General features: G+C 59.1%; 1 protein-coding gene across 1 annotated transcript; it reads right to left on the reverse strand.

The window, feature by feature from the left end:
- Positions 1–3,065: 3,065 nt before the first annotated feature.
- OSBPL7 (oxysterol binding protein-like 7) lies at positions 3,066–16,064 on the reverse strand. The gene is made up of 23 exons (XM_012662630.1): positions 15,949–16,064; positions 14,509–14,663; positions 14,276–14,401; positions 14,042–14,095; positions 13,290–13,403; positions 12,840–12,950; positions 12,603–12,720; positions 11,891–11,994; positions 11,416–11,508; positions 11,198–11,330; positions 11,028–11,122; positions 10,756–10,851; positions 9,917–10,054; positions 9,263–9,356; positions 8,421–8,668; positions 8,093–8,230; positions 6,224–6,287; positions 6,029–6,107; positions 5,043–5,187; positions 4,788–4,932; positions 4,577–4,703; positions 4,258–4,380; positions 3,066–4,098 (listed from the first exon to the last, which is right to left on the reverse strand). Exons 2-23 carry the CDS (start codon positions 14,581–14,583, stop codon positions 3,990–3,992), a joined length of 2,529 nt encoding a protein of 842 aa, XP_012518084.1. The 5' UTR covers positions 14,584–14,663; positions 15,949–16,064; the 3' UTR covers positions 3,066–3,989.
- Positions 16,065–16,345: the final 281 nt, after the last annotated feature.

Here is a 16,345-nt window from a genome sequence, read left to right on the forward strand (position 1 = left end):
ATTGGGGGTTAAAAGTATTTTGACCTTTTTTTTTTTTTGCCCCTTATAACCCAGGTGTCCCCATCAGCTGTTCAATAGCTAAATTAAAAACAATTTTTAAAAATCTTTCTCTGTGGGGGGGGAGGGGGGAGGAGGGGACGGGCATATGCACAAACAATGAGTGCGATGCGCACCTCCGGGGAAGTGGACACACTTGAAGCTCAGACTTGGGGGGAAGGGAGGGTAAGGGCATCATACGTAACTTAATCATCTGTATCCCCATAACATGCTGAAATTAAAAAAAAAAAAAATCTTTCTCTGGGTGGAGGAGTTTGGGATTGGAGGGTCCAAGCAGGTGAAGTGAGGTCTGTGACACCACTTGCCTGCCTTCCTCTCCCTCTGCCCCCACTGTTCGGCCCGAGCATTTTGCCTGCTGTTCCTGCTCTGTCCTTTGCTCAGCCAGGGAAGTAGGTCTCTGGCCTTACAAACTGCTGTACTTTGAGTCAAGATTTGGGGCCATTAGGCTGGGCACGGTGGCTCACACCTGTAATCCTAGCACTCTGGGAGGCTGAGGCAGGAGGATCTCTTGAACCCAGGAGTTCGGGATTGCAGTGAGCTATGATGATGCCACTGCACTCTAGCCCAGATGATAGAGTGAAACCTTGTCTCAAAAAAAAAAAAAAAAAGATTTGGGGCCATTAAGCCCCAAATTCCTCCTCTTCCCTCCCCTCCAGGCCCTCTATGTCCTCCAACCAAAGCCAGGAGTTCTGGGTCTGTGCTGGGCTACCCCAAGGCCCAGTCCTTGGGTCATTTGGACTAGGCTGATGTAGGCTTGAGAAAGGGGCCTACCATTCCTTCCTCCGACCACCAACGTGAACACCCCACCCTGGTTGCCAGGAGGCAACACCCTTCCCCGAACCCACAGCCGCCTTGGGCCCTTGGAACCCTGTCCACAGAGCCCGGCCTGGAGCCAGAGCCCCCATCAACAATGACTCATCACACCCTGGCCAGATGGGGAGGGTTTCTAAGAAGACAACCATCCTTCAGAAGGAAATGCACCTCACCTGCTGGGCCCAGCGAGCTCAAAAGCCATCCCACCTTCCCACGCCCCTCCCACCTGGGCTGAGGCTGGGAAGACTCTGGGAAGACACTGGCCTGGACGGCACAGGCCATGTTGTGGTTCCCGTGGGTAGAGGCGTTTCTGGTTTCTTGTCTCCACTGGAAAAATCACTTTGGAATTTGGTTTATTTTAAACCCCAGTTCTTAAAATATGTGGAAATTGAACACAGGCTGGTCAGTCAGCGAGCACCGTGTGGCTTTGAGGGGAGAGGGTCAGGAGGAGGGTGGTGCAGACTGTTCAGAAAGACCCTGAGTGTGTGTGGGCTTTGGCTGTTTTTGGAATGGGTGGAGGTTATTTGTGGCATGTGGTGTCAGGACAAGTGTGTGCGTTTTAACTCTAACACTCTCCATAAATAGCTGTGGAAATGTGGACCACCACTCCTCCGCAGGCGCCGGGGGAGGGGGCAGAAGAAAAGGATGACAGTTGTCATAGCTTGGGGTTCCCTCTGCTCTTGCCACCCTGCCACCACCCAGAGAAAGAAGGACTTCCTATGGGGACATCCCTTAGGCCGGGGCAGGACTGGGGCAGGCTGTTGTTGCGGAGGGTGGGGTGGAGCAGGGTAAGGAGGCTGGGCCACTTCATAGACACTCTCCTTTAAGACACAGACGAGGCCACGTGAGGGACGGATGCCTGTGAACAGAAAGGTAAGACTACTTGACCCACATCGTGCAGCTTTGGAATAACAGGACCGGGTCTGAGCTCAGCCTCTGTGGCGGGGGAGTGGGAGGACCCGTAGCTTGCCCTATCCTCCCTCCTGCCCTTGCTGGAACGCCTGCATCTTGGGTGGGTGGCACAGACCTGGCTGAGGACGCTAGTGTGGCTGTCAGCACTCCGTGCCACACGGGGGGACACAGCCCGTGCAGATTTCCACTGGTTGAAGGGTTTGGATTTTTCCTCTATGTACTGGGAAGCAATGGATGTATTTTAAGCAGGCACGAAGAGCCATTTTTTTTTTGAGACAGAGTCTCGCTTTGTTGCCTGGGCTAGAGTGAGTGCCATGGCGTCAGCCTAGCTCACAGCAACCTCAAAATCCTGGGCTCAAGCGACCCTCCTACCTCTGCCTCCCAAGTAGCTGAAAGTAGCTGACACTACAGGCATGAGCCACCATGCCCAGCTAATTTTTGTTTCTATTTTTAGTTGACTGGCTAATTTTTTCTATTTTTTTAGTAGAGACGGGGGGTCTCACTCTTGCTCAGGCTGGTCTCGGACTCCTGACCTCAAGCGATCCTCCCGCCTCAGCCTCCCAGAGTGCTAGGATTATAGGTGTGAGCCACCACGCCTGGCCATGAAGCGCCATATTTTCTCTTTTGAAATGCTTCCCTGAAGGCCAGCGTTAGGCTGGAAGGGACTGGGGGCTTCCGTAGCGGTTCAGGCAAGGGCTCAGGAGGGCCCAGCCTAGCCAGGTGCAACGGAGAGAAGGTGGAGCGGAGGACACTCGAGGCAGAAGTGACAGGTGTGAGAACCCACGGGGAGGGAGGCGCCTTCTGGCTTTGAGCTCAGGTGAGCAGTGGCCGGGTTAGTTCCCTGGGGCTGCGTAACAAAGCGCCACATGATGGGTGGCTTAAAACAACAGGAATTTATTCTCTCACAGCTGAGGCTGCATGTCTGAAATCAAGTTGTTAGCAGGCTTGGCTCCTTCTTGGAGGCTCAGAGTGAGCCTCAGGTGGCTTCGGGTGGCTGCCAGAAATCCTTGGCATCCTCAGCTTGTAGTCGCATCGCTCCAGTCTCTGCCTACGTCTCCACGTGGCCCACTCCCATGTGCGTTTCAGTCGTCTTCCCTTGTATACGTCTGCGTGCCCAAATTTCCCTCTGCTTATAAGGACACCAGTCACTAGAGTAGAGCCACCCTAATCCAAGATGACCTCATTTAAACTTGGCACATCCGCAAAGACCCTATTTCCAAATAAGGTAGCATCCACAGGTACTGTGCTAAAGCACACGTGTTTTTCAATGAATGGTCACAGGCCAAATTGTGGGACAGTCTTTATTGGAGCTTGGAATGTCAGAGCAATTCACCTTCCTCAGAGGCAGACTGTGGGAAAGTGAGCAGCAGTGCTGGCGGACACCCCGCAGGGGGGAGTCCGGGCTACATGAAGGAACCCTGCTCGCCTGCAAGCAGGACACGGGCACACACGCACACGCACACACTCTCCTATGCAAGCCGAGACACCCAGACGCTCACGCTCACTGCCCGTGGGTCAGAGGCCAGGCGCCTCGAGCTGCTCCCCTCCTCTCGGAGGGGCCTTGTCCCCTCTGGGGAATCTGCTGAGACTGAAGGGAACCACTTGAGGATCAGGGACAAAGGAGCTGGAAGCTGCAGGCATTTTGCAGTTTGGAAGGATGGGAAGGCTGCCCAGGGACCAACTGCAGGGAGCCGGAGAAAGCCCCGCTGGGCCAGGGCAAGGCGAAGACACTGGAGATGGGGTGTGGGAACGAGGTGGAAGGAAAGGCCATCTCCTCTTCCTCACTCGCTGGCATCTCACGGCCGGGGACAGAGCCCTGGGCACAGAAAGCCTGGGAGCAGCAAGGGGTCCCCTGTGTCCTAAGAAGGCACTGAAATGGGGAACAGATCCTGGGAGTCTGGAATCTCCCCTAAACACCCCAAGGGGGACAGGAAGGGGAATGACAGAGCGAGAAGGGTCTTACATGCCGGTTGTCTGGGGCGACGAGACTGGGGAAGCACAGATACTGCTTCTCACCCCAAACCATGAGGTGGGGATGGGCGGGGTGCAGCCCCTCTGGCCAGCAGAGGGAAGAGAGGGCCAGAGCCAGGGCTGCCCCTTTGGTCTCAAGGGCAGTGAGCGGGGAGCCTGGCCTCACCCATGTGTCCGTGGTGGGGGTGGAGGCAGGAGGAGTGGGGAAGCAGAGCCTCCTGCCCCCGGAGCCAGGGCTACCAGAGCACGGCCCCATCCAGGTTCCCGTAGCCGGGCTCGGCCCGCAGCCTCCAGTAGGTGTTGTTGGTCACCCACCACTCCTTCCCGCTGCTGTCCGTCTGCCGCCTGCGGGGAGAGTGCGGGCGGAAGTGAGAAGGGTGAGCGCCCAGCACAGAGGCCGGGGTGCAGAGGCACCCCTCCTACGGTCTGCCCCACTCAACCCAGGCCTGCGGGACAGGAGGGGCCCAGACTGCAGACCCAGCGCAGAGGGCGAGGCTGAGGCACCTGAAGAAGCGGGCCTGGTGGACGATGTTGTTCTCTTCCATCACTTTGCGCCTGTCTCGCTGTAGCTGCTCGATCCTTCTCTTCTGGGCCTCAGCGGCCTGTATGTTCCCCTCCTCCAGGTACCTGAGGACCCAGATGGCAGTTGGCAGAACTGCCCACCCACAGGGGCCCAAGTCCAAGGCCTCTGTCCCTGCCTTAGCTCTCCCCCAAACAGGCGCCATTTCCCTGAGGCAACTCAGAGCAGGAAGGACAAAGTCCCAGCTCTGGGGATCCCCGGGAGGAGGGAGGTGGTTCAAGGGCGGCACCCGCCCGGACTGACCTCTGGTCTGGCCGGAGCCTTGTGTCGGTGGAAGGCAGTGACCGTTTCAGCTCTGCCGTCAGCTCATTCAGCTCCAAGGCAAACTGAGTGAAGCCGAAGTTTCGCTCGTGGTCTGGGGGCATTGAGTCTGGGGAAGGCAAAGGGCTGGGGCAGGTGGACTGTGCCTTAGTCACCCTCGCCCTGCCCGGCCCTCCCTGGCCACCCTACTTACTAGGTTTCCAGATGCACTGACCGCCTGGCGCAGGTCCCCGGTACAGCCCCTCGTGCCACTTCCCGAAGAGTCGGTGGAGGACACGGCCACTCCGGCTGAACACAGCACCCTGCACCTCATGGATGTTGGAACTCCAGTACTTGGCCTGGGGTAGGGAAGAGAGGTTTAGCGGGTGTCCCTTCCTCCTTACTCGGGGTGACCTCCGGAGGCAGAGGCTGCTGGGGGTGAATGGGGGGGTCAGGGTGGCATACCCACCTTGCAGAAGGTGATCTTGCAGTGGCAGGAGCTGTCCTGTGTGTTTCGGATGAGGACCTCCCCATAGTGCTCGATCCAACGCTGGCCACTCAGGATGTTGTGAATGCAGGATGTCACCTTGTTCCACTCAAAGTGGTCCCCAAACCTGAGAGAGACAGGGCATGGGAGGGAGCTGGTTGACCCTGAGGAACAAGTGAGTTGGGGGCGCCTGTCTTGCTAGGGCAAGTCATGTGGGTCTTTGGCAGGAACCTTGGGGTCCTGGTTCTGGCTAGCACATCCCCACTCATCTATAAAGTTTCCGAGTGCCTAAGTAATCGGAGTACAAATACAGACAGGGTCCCTGTCCTTGGGTGCCAGGGACAATGGTAGGGCCATTCACATACATCATCCTGTTTCATCCCCACTTCTCTTGGGTGTTACTTACGGCTCTCATCTTACAGGCAGGCAGACAAGGCGCCAGGGCGGGGAGTCTTTTGCTGCCTGAGTAACTACCAAGCAGCAGAACTGAGACTCAAACCCAGGATTTCTGGGATTTCTGACTCTAAAGCCCAGGATCTCTCCAGCCCCCTCCCCTGGCTTCTAGCTAACTCCCAGACTGCTCTCAATGAGCCCCTGCTTTCCGGCTCCAGTCCCCCACCTGTAACATGAGCCAAATGTGGTTTGTGACCCACTAGTCCTGAAATCAGTTCAGGTTTCTATGTTTGTGTGTGTGCTGGCTTAAAGTCTCAAAAGCATTTCTTACTGTGAGACAGGGTCAAAAACCTGTGAAAGCCACTGAGTCAGATGACCTCGACGGGCCCTTCCAGCTCTACCTTCTAAGCTTTTCATCGTTCTTCATTGGCAACTGCCGTGAACATAGGTGTCAAACATCTCCACATGGCCCTCACCGCAAGCAGCTTCAGACCTTCCCATCCTGTCCCTGACACCCGCCCCACCTCCAGCCTGGAGGATCCCTGGGCCTGGCTGCTGGGAGTAAAAGTACCCACCTGGGCAGGCTGACATTGACTGTCCCCACGGGCACAATCTCCAGGGATTTGCCCCAGAACTTGTTCTTCCACTTCATGTCTGGAGTGGGGTTGGGAGGGAGAGGGAACAACAGAGATAAGGCCCCACAGTGTTCCAGCCTCTCCCTATCTGCCCTTTACCCTCAGAGCCTCCCCGCCCTGCCCTCCACTCCTCACCTTGCCAGAAGGTGAAATTCTCAGACTCCGCATGGCATGCTGAGATGGGGGGGTGGTGGGAGACCTGGGTGAGCAAACAGGTTCTCTTGAAGCTGCCCCTGAGGACGGTGGGGTCTACTCCTGACATCAGGGCCCCCCCAAAGTCCTTTACCCCCACCCCAGTTCCCCTGCAAACCAGAAGACCAGTTAGGTCCAGGTCTCTTGTCCCTGTCACCCTTGGCCAACACCCAAGTCCCTCGTCCTCTCTTCTTCCCATGAGGCCCAAGGTAAGAGGGAGAAGGGGGGTGCGGGGGAAGGCAGCCCCTTCTGCTGGGGCCTTACCACCTGCCCCTGCCCCACCCCCACCCTGCTCCTGGGCTCCCATCCCCCACGTCCCCTCCTCCTGCACCTTCAGTCCTTCCCTCTATATATCGTCTTTCTCTCTCAATATAAAGATTTTCTGTTTTTTCCACCTTAAAAAATAGTAAACCTTCCCTCTCTAGATGCATATATTTATTGCTCACATATGCATAAAACATTTCCGGGAGGATTCCCAAAAACTGGTAGCAGCAGTCCCCTCGAAGGGGAGGCTTATTTTCTATTGTACACACGATTGTACTGTGTGTTTTCAAGATCACTTAAAATCTAAACAAACAAATGGCCTCTAACTGGCTACCCTCTCTCTCCTCTTTCCCTCACGGCAAAATTTTTTGGAAACAGTCTGCATTTTTCTTTTTTTATCCTCCACTCTACATGCACTGCAATCCAGTCTCTGTCCCCATTCTTTCTCTGAAACTTCCCTTGTTCAGGAAGCCAATGATGTCCCCGAGGTCCCAGGGATCTGCCGTCCCTCTCCCTCAGGGCTCCCCCAGCACCCCGGCTGCCCACCTCCTCAGACAGTCCTCCCAGGGGCAGTCTCCCCATGACGTCCCCCTCCCCACAAGCTGGCCACGCCCAATCTCTTAGCTCTCCTTGGTGCTGAGAGCTCCAGGCCTGCGGACCACAGAGCCTCCTGGGCGTCTCTCCGTGGAAGTCAAGCCTATGTACACAGCGTGCTCCCTGCCTCAGTTTCTCCCATACAGTCCCCGCCTTACCGACTGGCACCACCATGCTCCACTGAATGCCCCAGCCAGAGGGAGGAGGCCACCCCAGACTTCTCCCTCTTACTGGCCACCCCCGACTCCCAGCCTGCTGACCCCCGAGTCCTCTCGAGGGCAACACATGAACAGCTCTGGAACTCAACGTGCCACAGCCTGAGTGCAGGTCCCCATCAGCTCTTACGGAAAGGACCACAACAGCCCCTGAGGGCCTCTGCCAGCCATCGCATGCGCTGCCCAATGTGCCTTATGGAGTGCCAGTCTGAGCACGCCACTCCACTGCCTTCAGGATTTAAAAACGAACAAACAAAACCCCAAAGCCCTCGTTGCCTTCACCGACAAGGCCCCTCAGGGTCTGACTGGCATCATCGTCCAGCCCCATCTCTCCCTTCCCAAACCTGCCCCATCTGTTCCTCTGCACTGTCTGGAACGTCCCATCCTCCCCACCCCCGTACCCTTGGCTCGCTCCAATTCACCCTCCAATTCATCCTAGCCCAAGATTGCCCTCTAGAGCACCTCTTCCCAGGTGGATCTTCCAGGATCCCCCGGCCAGGCCAGGCCTCAGACGAGGGCCAGGAACTCCCTGTTTCAAGGCTGACCCCATGCTAAGCTGGGGGCACCTTCGAGCAGAGCCCTCAACCCCCCAGCGTGGGCCACAGACCCTGGCACAGGGCCAACTGCCCACACTCCTCTGCTAGTCCCTGGTTCCTCAGGCCCAGCTCTGGCCCCTGAAGCCCAGGTCCCTCCCTGTCCCGGCCACCTGAGGCCAGCTCTTGTCTCCTGGGACCCACACCTGCTCACTGATGAAGCGGAAGCCCCGGTCAGGCCGCTCACATTCGTAGGTCTCCCCCAGGACGGGGTTGAAGGGCTTGCAGCCCGCTCGGTGGTACGTGGAGGAATAGGCAGAGACAGCAAAGGCCGCGACGTATACCTGCGGGAGGCAGGACAGAGAGAACACCACGGTGGCAGTGGCCTGAGGATGGGGACGCCACCCCACTGCAAGCAAAGTCTGGGGTCTTGGGGTGGAACTTCGGCAGCAAGGAGCAGTCCGGCCGGGATTGTCTGGGAGAGAGGGGCCTGGGGGAGGAAGAGGCAGATGGGCCGGGGCCCAGGGTGGGTACCATGCGCTCGCAGGGGTCGGCGGTGCGGCTGGCCTGGTCCAGGAGGCTGCTGTACTCGAGCTCCTCGCAGAGCCGCTGCAGCGTGTTGAGCGGCTCGTTGAGCTGCACGGGCATCGACACCTTGGACAGGTCTTTGCCGATGTTGTTGCGCAGTATGTTCCACAGGCTCACGTCGGCCCCGGGCCCGCTGGCCGCCGGCAGGCAGCGGCGGCGGGGTGGCCCTGCGGCTCTCCCTGGAACATACCCCCCTGGCCCACCCCACCCACCATGTCACTCTCCGTCTGGGCACCCGCAGCCCAGACACAGCACGGCGTGCTCCTCCCACCCTCCCGACAAGGACAAGCTCCTAGGTCTGTTCACTCCCAGGACCCAGTTCCCACTGCCAGAGACCCCGCACCCCAGAAGCCCTTCCCGAGTCCCCACCCTTGCCTTTTGTCCCCTTAGAAACACAGAAACAGACGTCGGGATGCAGATCACTCGGCCCATCTTATAGATGAGGAAGCAGGCTCCGAGGAGTAAAATGACAGGTCCAAAGCCACACTGCTAACAAGTGGCAAAGTGGGATCTTTTGCCTCTCCGTCGGGCCCTACGCGAGCCTTCCAGCCTGCCAGAACGGAGGCTGGCCCCCAGGCCTCAGCCTGGCCCGCCCCCCACAGCTGCTCCAGAACATTCCCCAGCTCATGGCTTAGCCTTCCTCAGTTCCTGGGGTCACCTCTAGGATCATGATAAAGCCATTAGGCCACCAGTCACAAGCAACGGCCTCCGCGTGGGGTCTGGCCATGGACAAACCCCGTTTCTCCAGCCCATTCCAGCACCCACCGCCCGCGTGCCCCGGCTGGTACCTTTCTGACAGCGCTCGGCTCCCCTGAGGTCCAGCACCTCCTCAGACAGGCTGGTGGTGATTTCACTGGTGCACGACTCCTCCTCCTCTGAGCCCTGGGCCGGGACAGATGACAGGCCGGGCAGACTGGGCCTCCCCCGGGCAGCTGGGCAGTGCCCAGGGCCTGGCAAGAATCTGCCCAGCTACGCTTTGGTGGGAAGGGGAAGAGAATGTATTGGGGGGCTCTGAGCCCTAAGACACTGCCCCGGGAGGCCTGGCATCACGGAGTGTGCCCTGCCACCTTGGGAGAGAGCTCAGGGACTTGGCAGGACACACAGGGAAGGGAAGTTGGGAATTGCTGGGATGCGGGGTATGGGGAGAGGAGTCAGGGGGCGCCGAAGCTGAAAGGGGGTCAGGGAAGACGACCAGGGTTGGAACTGAGGCAGCAGTTTCAGGAGAACCCAGTGGGATGAAACATGTCAAACTGGGAGAAGAGTCCCCAGCAGAGATTTCTGAGCAGGGCCACACAAACCTAGCAGATTTGGACATGTTCCCAGAGATAGCAGCCAAAGGGGTTAGAAAAGACTCAGGAATCCATGGCCTCTAGTCTCTCTGGACCCACCCTTGTCCTCCCAAGGCCCCTCCCCTCTCACTGCCAGCGTCCCTCCTCCCTCACCTCGTTCTCAGAAGAGCTGGCAGAGAGGAGAACCTCACAGGCATCGAAGAACTCGGTGTGGGAATCGGCGAGGGACAGGATGCTGCTCTGGGACGGCTGGGGGGTCAGCTCTCGCCCCTTCATGTACAGAGCTTCTTGCTGTGAGGGCAGCCAGATGGGTGTCAGGCCCAGGGGCCAGGCCAGGAGGCCAGACAGGGCTCCCCTTCCCTGACAGCTTCCTTGAGAGGAGAGCATAACCAGGGACATTTGCTGTCTGCATGTGACACCTGCTGAGCAGCAGAAGAGGCGGGGGGGGGCAGCGAGGGGGGTAGGAAGGTGCAGTGAAATGAACCCAGGCCTGGGAGCAAGGGGACGCGGGTTCCACAGTAACTGCTGACACTGCCTGGGCACTGACCTTGAAGCCTGCCCCAGGCCCTTTGCACGTATTAACTCATTTAGTCTTGATGGTCACTCTATGACGTAGGTGCGATTATTACCCCCATTTTGCAGATCAGGAGACTGAGGCTCAGGGTCACAAAGCTGGGGCAGCATGTACAGCCCCAGAGACTGCACTCAGAACCCCTAAGTCCAAGCTCTGCCAGTCCATAACTGTGGGAGTCTGGGCCTGTCAATAAAATTCTTTGAGTCTCAGTTTTGTTGTCTTGAGAGCAAGAATCCCGCCTTGCAGGACTCCGATTTAAAAGTAAAAGCACCTCGCGCACTGCTGCCAGCGTTATGTGAAAGACATTGGAGCCAGGATTTCTGGGCTCTGTTTCCGGACTAAAAGCCAACCGTGCCCAGCACCCTGGGCCCTCACTGCCGCTGGGAGAGAAAGTGCAGGTTCCCGGCCCGGCTCTCACCTCCTCGGGGTTGAGGGAGCTGAAGGAGTCCGCGGTGGTGTCTGAGGAGATGGACAGCGAGTGGAGGCGTCTCTGGCCAGCTGGGGCCTCGGAGACCTGCAGGGAGAGGGTGAGGGGATGGGGTGCCAGCAAGATGAGGTCCTCCCCACCCTGCCATCCTCACCTCTGCAGAGACTGCCTCTCTGCAACCCAGATCTGCTGTTGGACCGAGGCCTGCAGTCCTCAGCCTCAAGCCCTCCCCTCCCGCCAGCCGGCTGTCCCCTAGGCCTCACCCCGATCCTTGATAGCTCTGAACCCTGGTGCAGGTCCCTCAGTCGGTCCCGTTCGGTGGTGAGGGCGGCCAGGACGCTGCTGAGGGAGCTGTGCACTGTGGGGGCAGGGCAGACCGTCAGACCCCTCGCCCTCTCCCGCCTGCTCCCGCCACCCCCCAGCATGCACTCACCCTTCTGCGCCAGGGCCCAGAAACTGCGCTGCAGGTGGGCGTAGTCTGTGGGTGGCAGCCCACGGGGGCCCGAGGAGTCCCGAGACTCCAGATAGCGAGACAGGTTGGGCACAGAGCCGTGGAGACGACCCACCTGTAGGTGAAGGACAAGGGTTGAAGGAGACAGCCTCCTTCAGAGCATCCCGACCCAGCAACGTGGGGTCCACACCCCACCTCACCCGTCCAATGGTGTCGTCCTTGGCAAAGCTCTGTGTGCACCACATGCGGCTGGTCCGTTTCCCCTTCTTGGGTCTTTCGGTTGTCACTGAGGCCTGGCAAGTGGAAGTGGGGGCAATTTCACTCACAGGGTCGGGGGAAAGGGCAGTAACCATCAAAGCCCGGGAGAGGCAGACAACCATGGGAGAGGGCACAGGTGACCCCAGGCACAGAGGGCATGGCAGCCTGGCAAGGTGACAGGGACAACTGACATCCCAGAGGAAGAAGATGGACACCCTGGCAGCGGCGTGAGCACAGAGGAAGGAGCAGAGAGACAACTGTGACATACTTTGGACACGGGTGGGGAAGCAACCAGGAGGACGTGTGGCTTTCCAGGAAACTGCAGCCATACACAGAGGAATGGGACCTGTCCCAGGAAAGTGACGGGATCAAGGGCCCTGGGCAGGTCCCGTCTCCCCCCAGACCCTTGGGCCTTACTTGGTGTGTGGGGATAACAGGGGCTGAGGGGATTCGGTGCAGGGACTCCAGGCTCTGCAGGAGTCTGTGTAGTTCCTGGAGCTTGCCCTGACACTCAGAGAGCTCTGGGGGAAGAATGAACGAGGCCATCACTGTCTCAACCCTGGCTTCCTCCTCCAAAGACTTCGCTGGCACCCACAGAGATCCTGACACTGCTCCCCTCCCCTGTGCATGAACCCAGAGCAGCTCCAGGCCCCCATCCCTCAGTGTGGCCTCCCTCAGCTTTCCTGGGAGAGTCTGCAGCCCAATTTCCACTCTGGCTCCAGACCAAGCCTCATCCCTGCCGCATACACAGGCCAGGGGTCACTCTCTCTCTCCACTTGGTCTGCATTTCCCTCTCCAGGCCAACGTCACCACCCCTCACTGCAGTAGCCTGACTACAGAGCACACCCCTTCCCTGGCGCTGATCCTTCATTCAGTAACTTTGCCATGACTCCCAGTCCTCTGTCCATGTCTGTCTACGTGCCTAAGGTGTGAGCCCTGCCATCCTCTGTAAGGTGGGGGCTCCCCAGGACAGGGCCCAAGTAGACTCGATCACTTGGAGGCAGAGGCTGCCTCCCCCATCAGGCTGGGGCTCCCTGAGGCAGGGAGGGAATCTTTTCCCTCTTGCTGATGCCACCTAAACCCAACACCATGGGCCCCACCCACTGAGGTGCTGTGCGGGGCCCCTCACCATGAGAGCAGCGGTCTAGCCCGTCACTGTCCCTTAGCCAGGAAGACACCTTCTCCCGAGGTCCAACCCCAGGCAGGGCTGAGGTGCTACCCACTGTTGGAAGCTGGGCGCCAGGAACCTGTGGAGTGGGCCAAGGGTCAGAAAGGATAGTGTCCACCTCCCTGGGTCTCACAGTTCCCCAAAGCCACCACCCCTGAATCGTCACGTCACTTGCCCCCACCCCAGGGCCCACCTTACCTTCCGGTGCATGGTGCCGGGCAGCAGGCTGCGGGACATGTCCAGGCGCTGGGCCAGGCGGTGGGCACGCAGCTGGGCCACCCAGCTGTGGAACAGGTCCTGGGACTTGATCTGCAGAAGTGACGGAGGGGGAGGGCTGCCTGAAGGGGGGAACTGTTTTCTAGGAGCAAGAAGACAGGGCTGTGGTCCCCAGGCAATAGCGCCCCGTTTGTGCAAAGCCCACTGCAGGGAGGCAGAGCACAATGTCCCCCAGTGTCTGAGCCCTCAGCTCCGTGCCTGTTCACTTAACAACCAACAGGGGCGTGTTTGCCCTTGGCTGTTTTACACGATGGGAACTTCCCTCTTGTCAAATTCAGAGACAGACCCTGAGCTCCAGGGACCCTCAGCCCCTGCCCCTGTGTGCCCCAGCGCCTCTGCCAGGCTGGGGGCCAAAACACCCAGGGATGTTACCTTGAGGTGGTAGATGTTGTCTTCGGTGTCAAGGTCAATGCGCTGGGCCTTTTTGTTGATGGACATGACTGACAGCCGGACATCAATGGAGCCATGGAGCTTCCCCTTGGTGATCTGGGGTGGAGGGTTGGTGGGGACAGGGGACTGGTTTTAGGCTCCCAGGGCCACAGAGCCACCATCTCCCTGAGGCCACTTTAGGCTCAAGGGCAGGCAGCAGGTTCACCCTCATGTGTGAGTCAGTAGGGACTTCTCTGTCACCCTCCTGTGTACAGAACCACATCAAGTAGTTCCCTGCTAAGTAGTTATCCACTATGTCGAGTCCCATTCTGAGCTCCAGGGAGTCACAGAGCAAGGGGAAATGTTCCCACACTCAGGGACCTGCAAGGTGGCAGAACAAAACACCCTCCTGGAGAGGACCTGGGCGTCCAGACCTTCAGTTCCTTGTCCCCTGCATGAGAATGGGACAAGGATGAGGGTGATAAAGCTCCCAGTGACCCGGCACTGTCCAGAGAGCCTCGTCTGTATTATGTCCCTTAAAATGACAACAGCTCTACACATGGGGGTGATCGTGCTCTCCCCAAGTTAGCGATGGGGACGCTATGGCTCAGGGAAGTGCCCTGCCCGGGATCGCACACTCAGTGAATGGCGCACCTGGGACTCAGACCCTGCCGGGTGGATTTCGGGACCCCACTGGATGCCCAGGGACTCCGGGGCCAGACCTCCCACAACCCCGAGCCGTGGCCCCGACTCACATCTTGCCGAGTTGTCGCATAGTGAAGGATCCCGTCCTCGAGCACGAAGTATCTCTGTGACGGTGCCCAGGAGGGACGGGACCCGAGAGGCAGAGAGGAAAGGGTGTGAGGGAGAGCAGCCACACACTCGGACTTTTCTTCCCCTTCTCAACACGCAAACACCCTGGACTGCCCAGCAGCCTCCCCCCATCCTACCTCCACATCCGGCCCCTCCCTGTGCCCTGCCCCCCCTACCTTGTGCCAGCCCTTCAGAGGCCACTTCCTCTTCTTGAGCAGGTGGCCTTCCTGCCTCTCAGGTGCGATACCCTCTGCCACCAGCCTGCCCCGAGGCTCCTCCACTACCTCCCACAGCTCAGAGGCCTGCAGTCCAGGACAGGACAGAGGGAGGGGAGCGCTGGTGAGTCCCGCTCCGGCCCAGGCCAGGCCTGCACACTGCCTGCCCCCTGTCCGCTGTCCCACCCTCAGACCTGCTGGGCACCGCTGGGCTTCGAGGACTGAGCGCTCTCGGCCAGGGAGGGAGAGTCCCTCTCTTGGAAGTCCATGGAGAAGAGAAATGCCACTCCCTGTTGAGGATGTAGAGCAGGGCAGAAGGGGAAGGATGTCACCTGGTCCTGGGGGGGCCCTTGAAGCAAGAGAGAGATCACATTAACACAGACCCTCCCTGCTATCACCTCTTCCCACCTTCAATTGCTCCTGCATCCTCTGAGATAAGGCTGGTCAACACATCCTCACCTGCCATGCCTCTCCCAGAGTCTGTCCCTCTGTCTTCACCCCACCCTGGGTAGGTCTCCCTGCCTACACCCTCTGCTATGGCCACTGATCAGAAAGGTGAACCAGCGCGCAGCAGACAGGCTGGTGCCAAGAGACAGCCACAGGAAGTATGGCCAGCCCCACCTTGGGCACACACTCCCGGGCTCTAGAAAACACTCAGCGCTTTCTTTGGAGGATTCCCTGGGGGTGCTCAGAGGTGAGGCTGGGGAGGGAAGGAAGAGGCTCCGGGAAAAGATGGGACTCAGAGACTGGACAAAAAAGGTCTCAGTCCAGCTGCCCCTTCCTTCAGGACCCCTCCACCTGCTCCACCACCACGGCTTGGAGACTCCTCTCCACGATCCCCCTGAGGCCTGAGATAGCCCCCATTTTTCTCTGTGCCTCCTCCCACCAAACATGCCCCTAGGAGTCCCACTTTGGACCCTCAGTTCCTCCCCTCGCCCCCCAATCTTTGCCATCCCCTTTCTACCATCCTAATCCTTGGGGCTCCTGAGAAGTGCCGCCCACCCAGAGCAAGCAGGACACTGGGCTGATGGAGACCCTATGCGTGGGAGAAGAGGCGGCCAAGAACATGCCGAGGCGTGCACAGGTCCCGCAGTAGTGCCCACAGGCGCCCTTGGCACCAGCCCTGGCCATCCTGGCTCCACTGGGAGATCAATAATGCATGAGGCTGTGTGTGTGTGAGACGGGGGAGGGGACTGGAGGGGCGAGGCTGGCCTGAGGCTGGGGAAGCAGCTCAGACTTTCTTATGGAGATAGCAAGCACCTGAGGAGCTGAGGCCCGGAGGGGACAGAAATGTGGCAGGGTAAGGTGGCCGGGAGGTTGGAGCAGAGGGGCCCATGTAGTGAGAGGTTGATCGGGGAGGAAACTCCTGCATTCAGCCATTGAAAGTTCCCAAACTCTTCCGGTATTTGGGTACCTCTGTGCCCTCATCCTGGCCCCCTGGGATCCTGACCCCCACTGCTTGTGGGTGGAGGGCAGGCTCTGTCAGTAGGAAGGTGGGGAATCGAGGTGAGCCAGGTGGGTGCCCCCCTCCACCTCCATTCCCGCTCCCATCTCTGGAGGAGCAGACCCACCAGCTTCAGGTGGGAGGAAGCTCTTCTCAGGGAATGTCAGCTGATGCCACGCGGCCCCCTTACCCCAGGGTCCATGGACGCCTGTGCTCCTTGGCCCTCGCGGCGCTCTGCCTCTGAGTCACCGTCTCCGAGTCACTGGCTCCCTCCTCACAGAGCTGAGCAGTGGCAGCAGCTGCTGCGGGAACCAGGAAGGAAGGAGACGTCGGAGCCTCCCCTCTAGCCGGATCTCTCCCCCTCCCCCTCCCCCATCCCCTCCTCCCGCCAAGCTCCGGGCGGCCGCTCAGCTCTGCCCCCCTGCTCCCCGGAGGACTCAGGGCTGAGCAGACTCCCCCAGCACCGATGTGGCTTGGGAGTCAGGGCACAGTCCCCACTGGGAGTGGTTCCAGATAGATGAGAGGATTGGGAACTGCTGGCCTCAAGCCAATGGTGGTAAAGGATTTATTCACACCATCGTGGCCTT

This window comes from Propithecus coquereli, unplaced genomic scaffold (genome assembly GCF_000956105.1).
Source record: "Propithecus coquereli isolate 6110/MARCELLA unplaced genomic scaffold, Pcoq_1.0 Scaffold119, whole genome shotgun sequence".
Taxonomy (NCBI): Eukaryota; Metazoa; Chordata; class Mammalia; order Primates; family Indriidae; genus Propithecus; species Propithecus coquereli.

Bases quoted from the DNA above. Each gene is read 5' to 3' on its own strand.
- OSBPL7 (XM_012662630.1), bottom strand. From the start codon at position 14,583: ATGGACTTCCAAGAGAGGGACTCTCCCTCCCTGGCCGAGAGCGCTCAG. The intron at 6,108-6,223 runs GTGAGGAGTGGA...ACCCCACTCCAG, and splicing joins GAATTTCACCTTCTGGCAAG to ACATGAAGTGGAAGAACAAG. The intron at 5,188-6,028 runs GTGGGTACTTTT...TGTCTCTCTCAG, and splicing joins GTCAATGTCAGCCTGCCCAG to GTTTGGGGACCACTTTGAGT.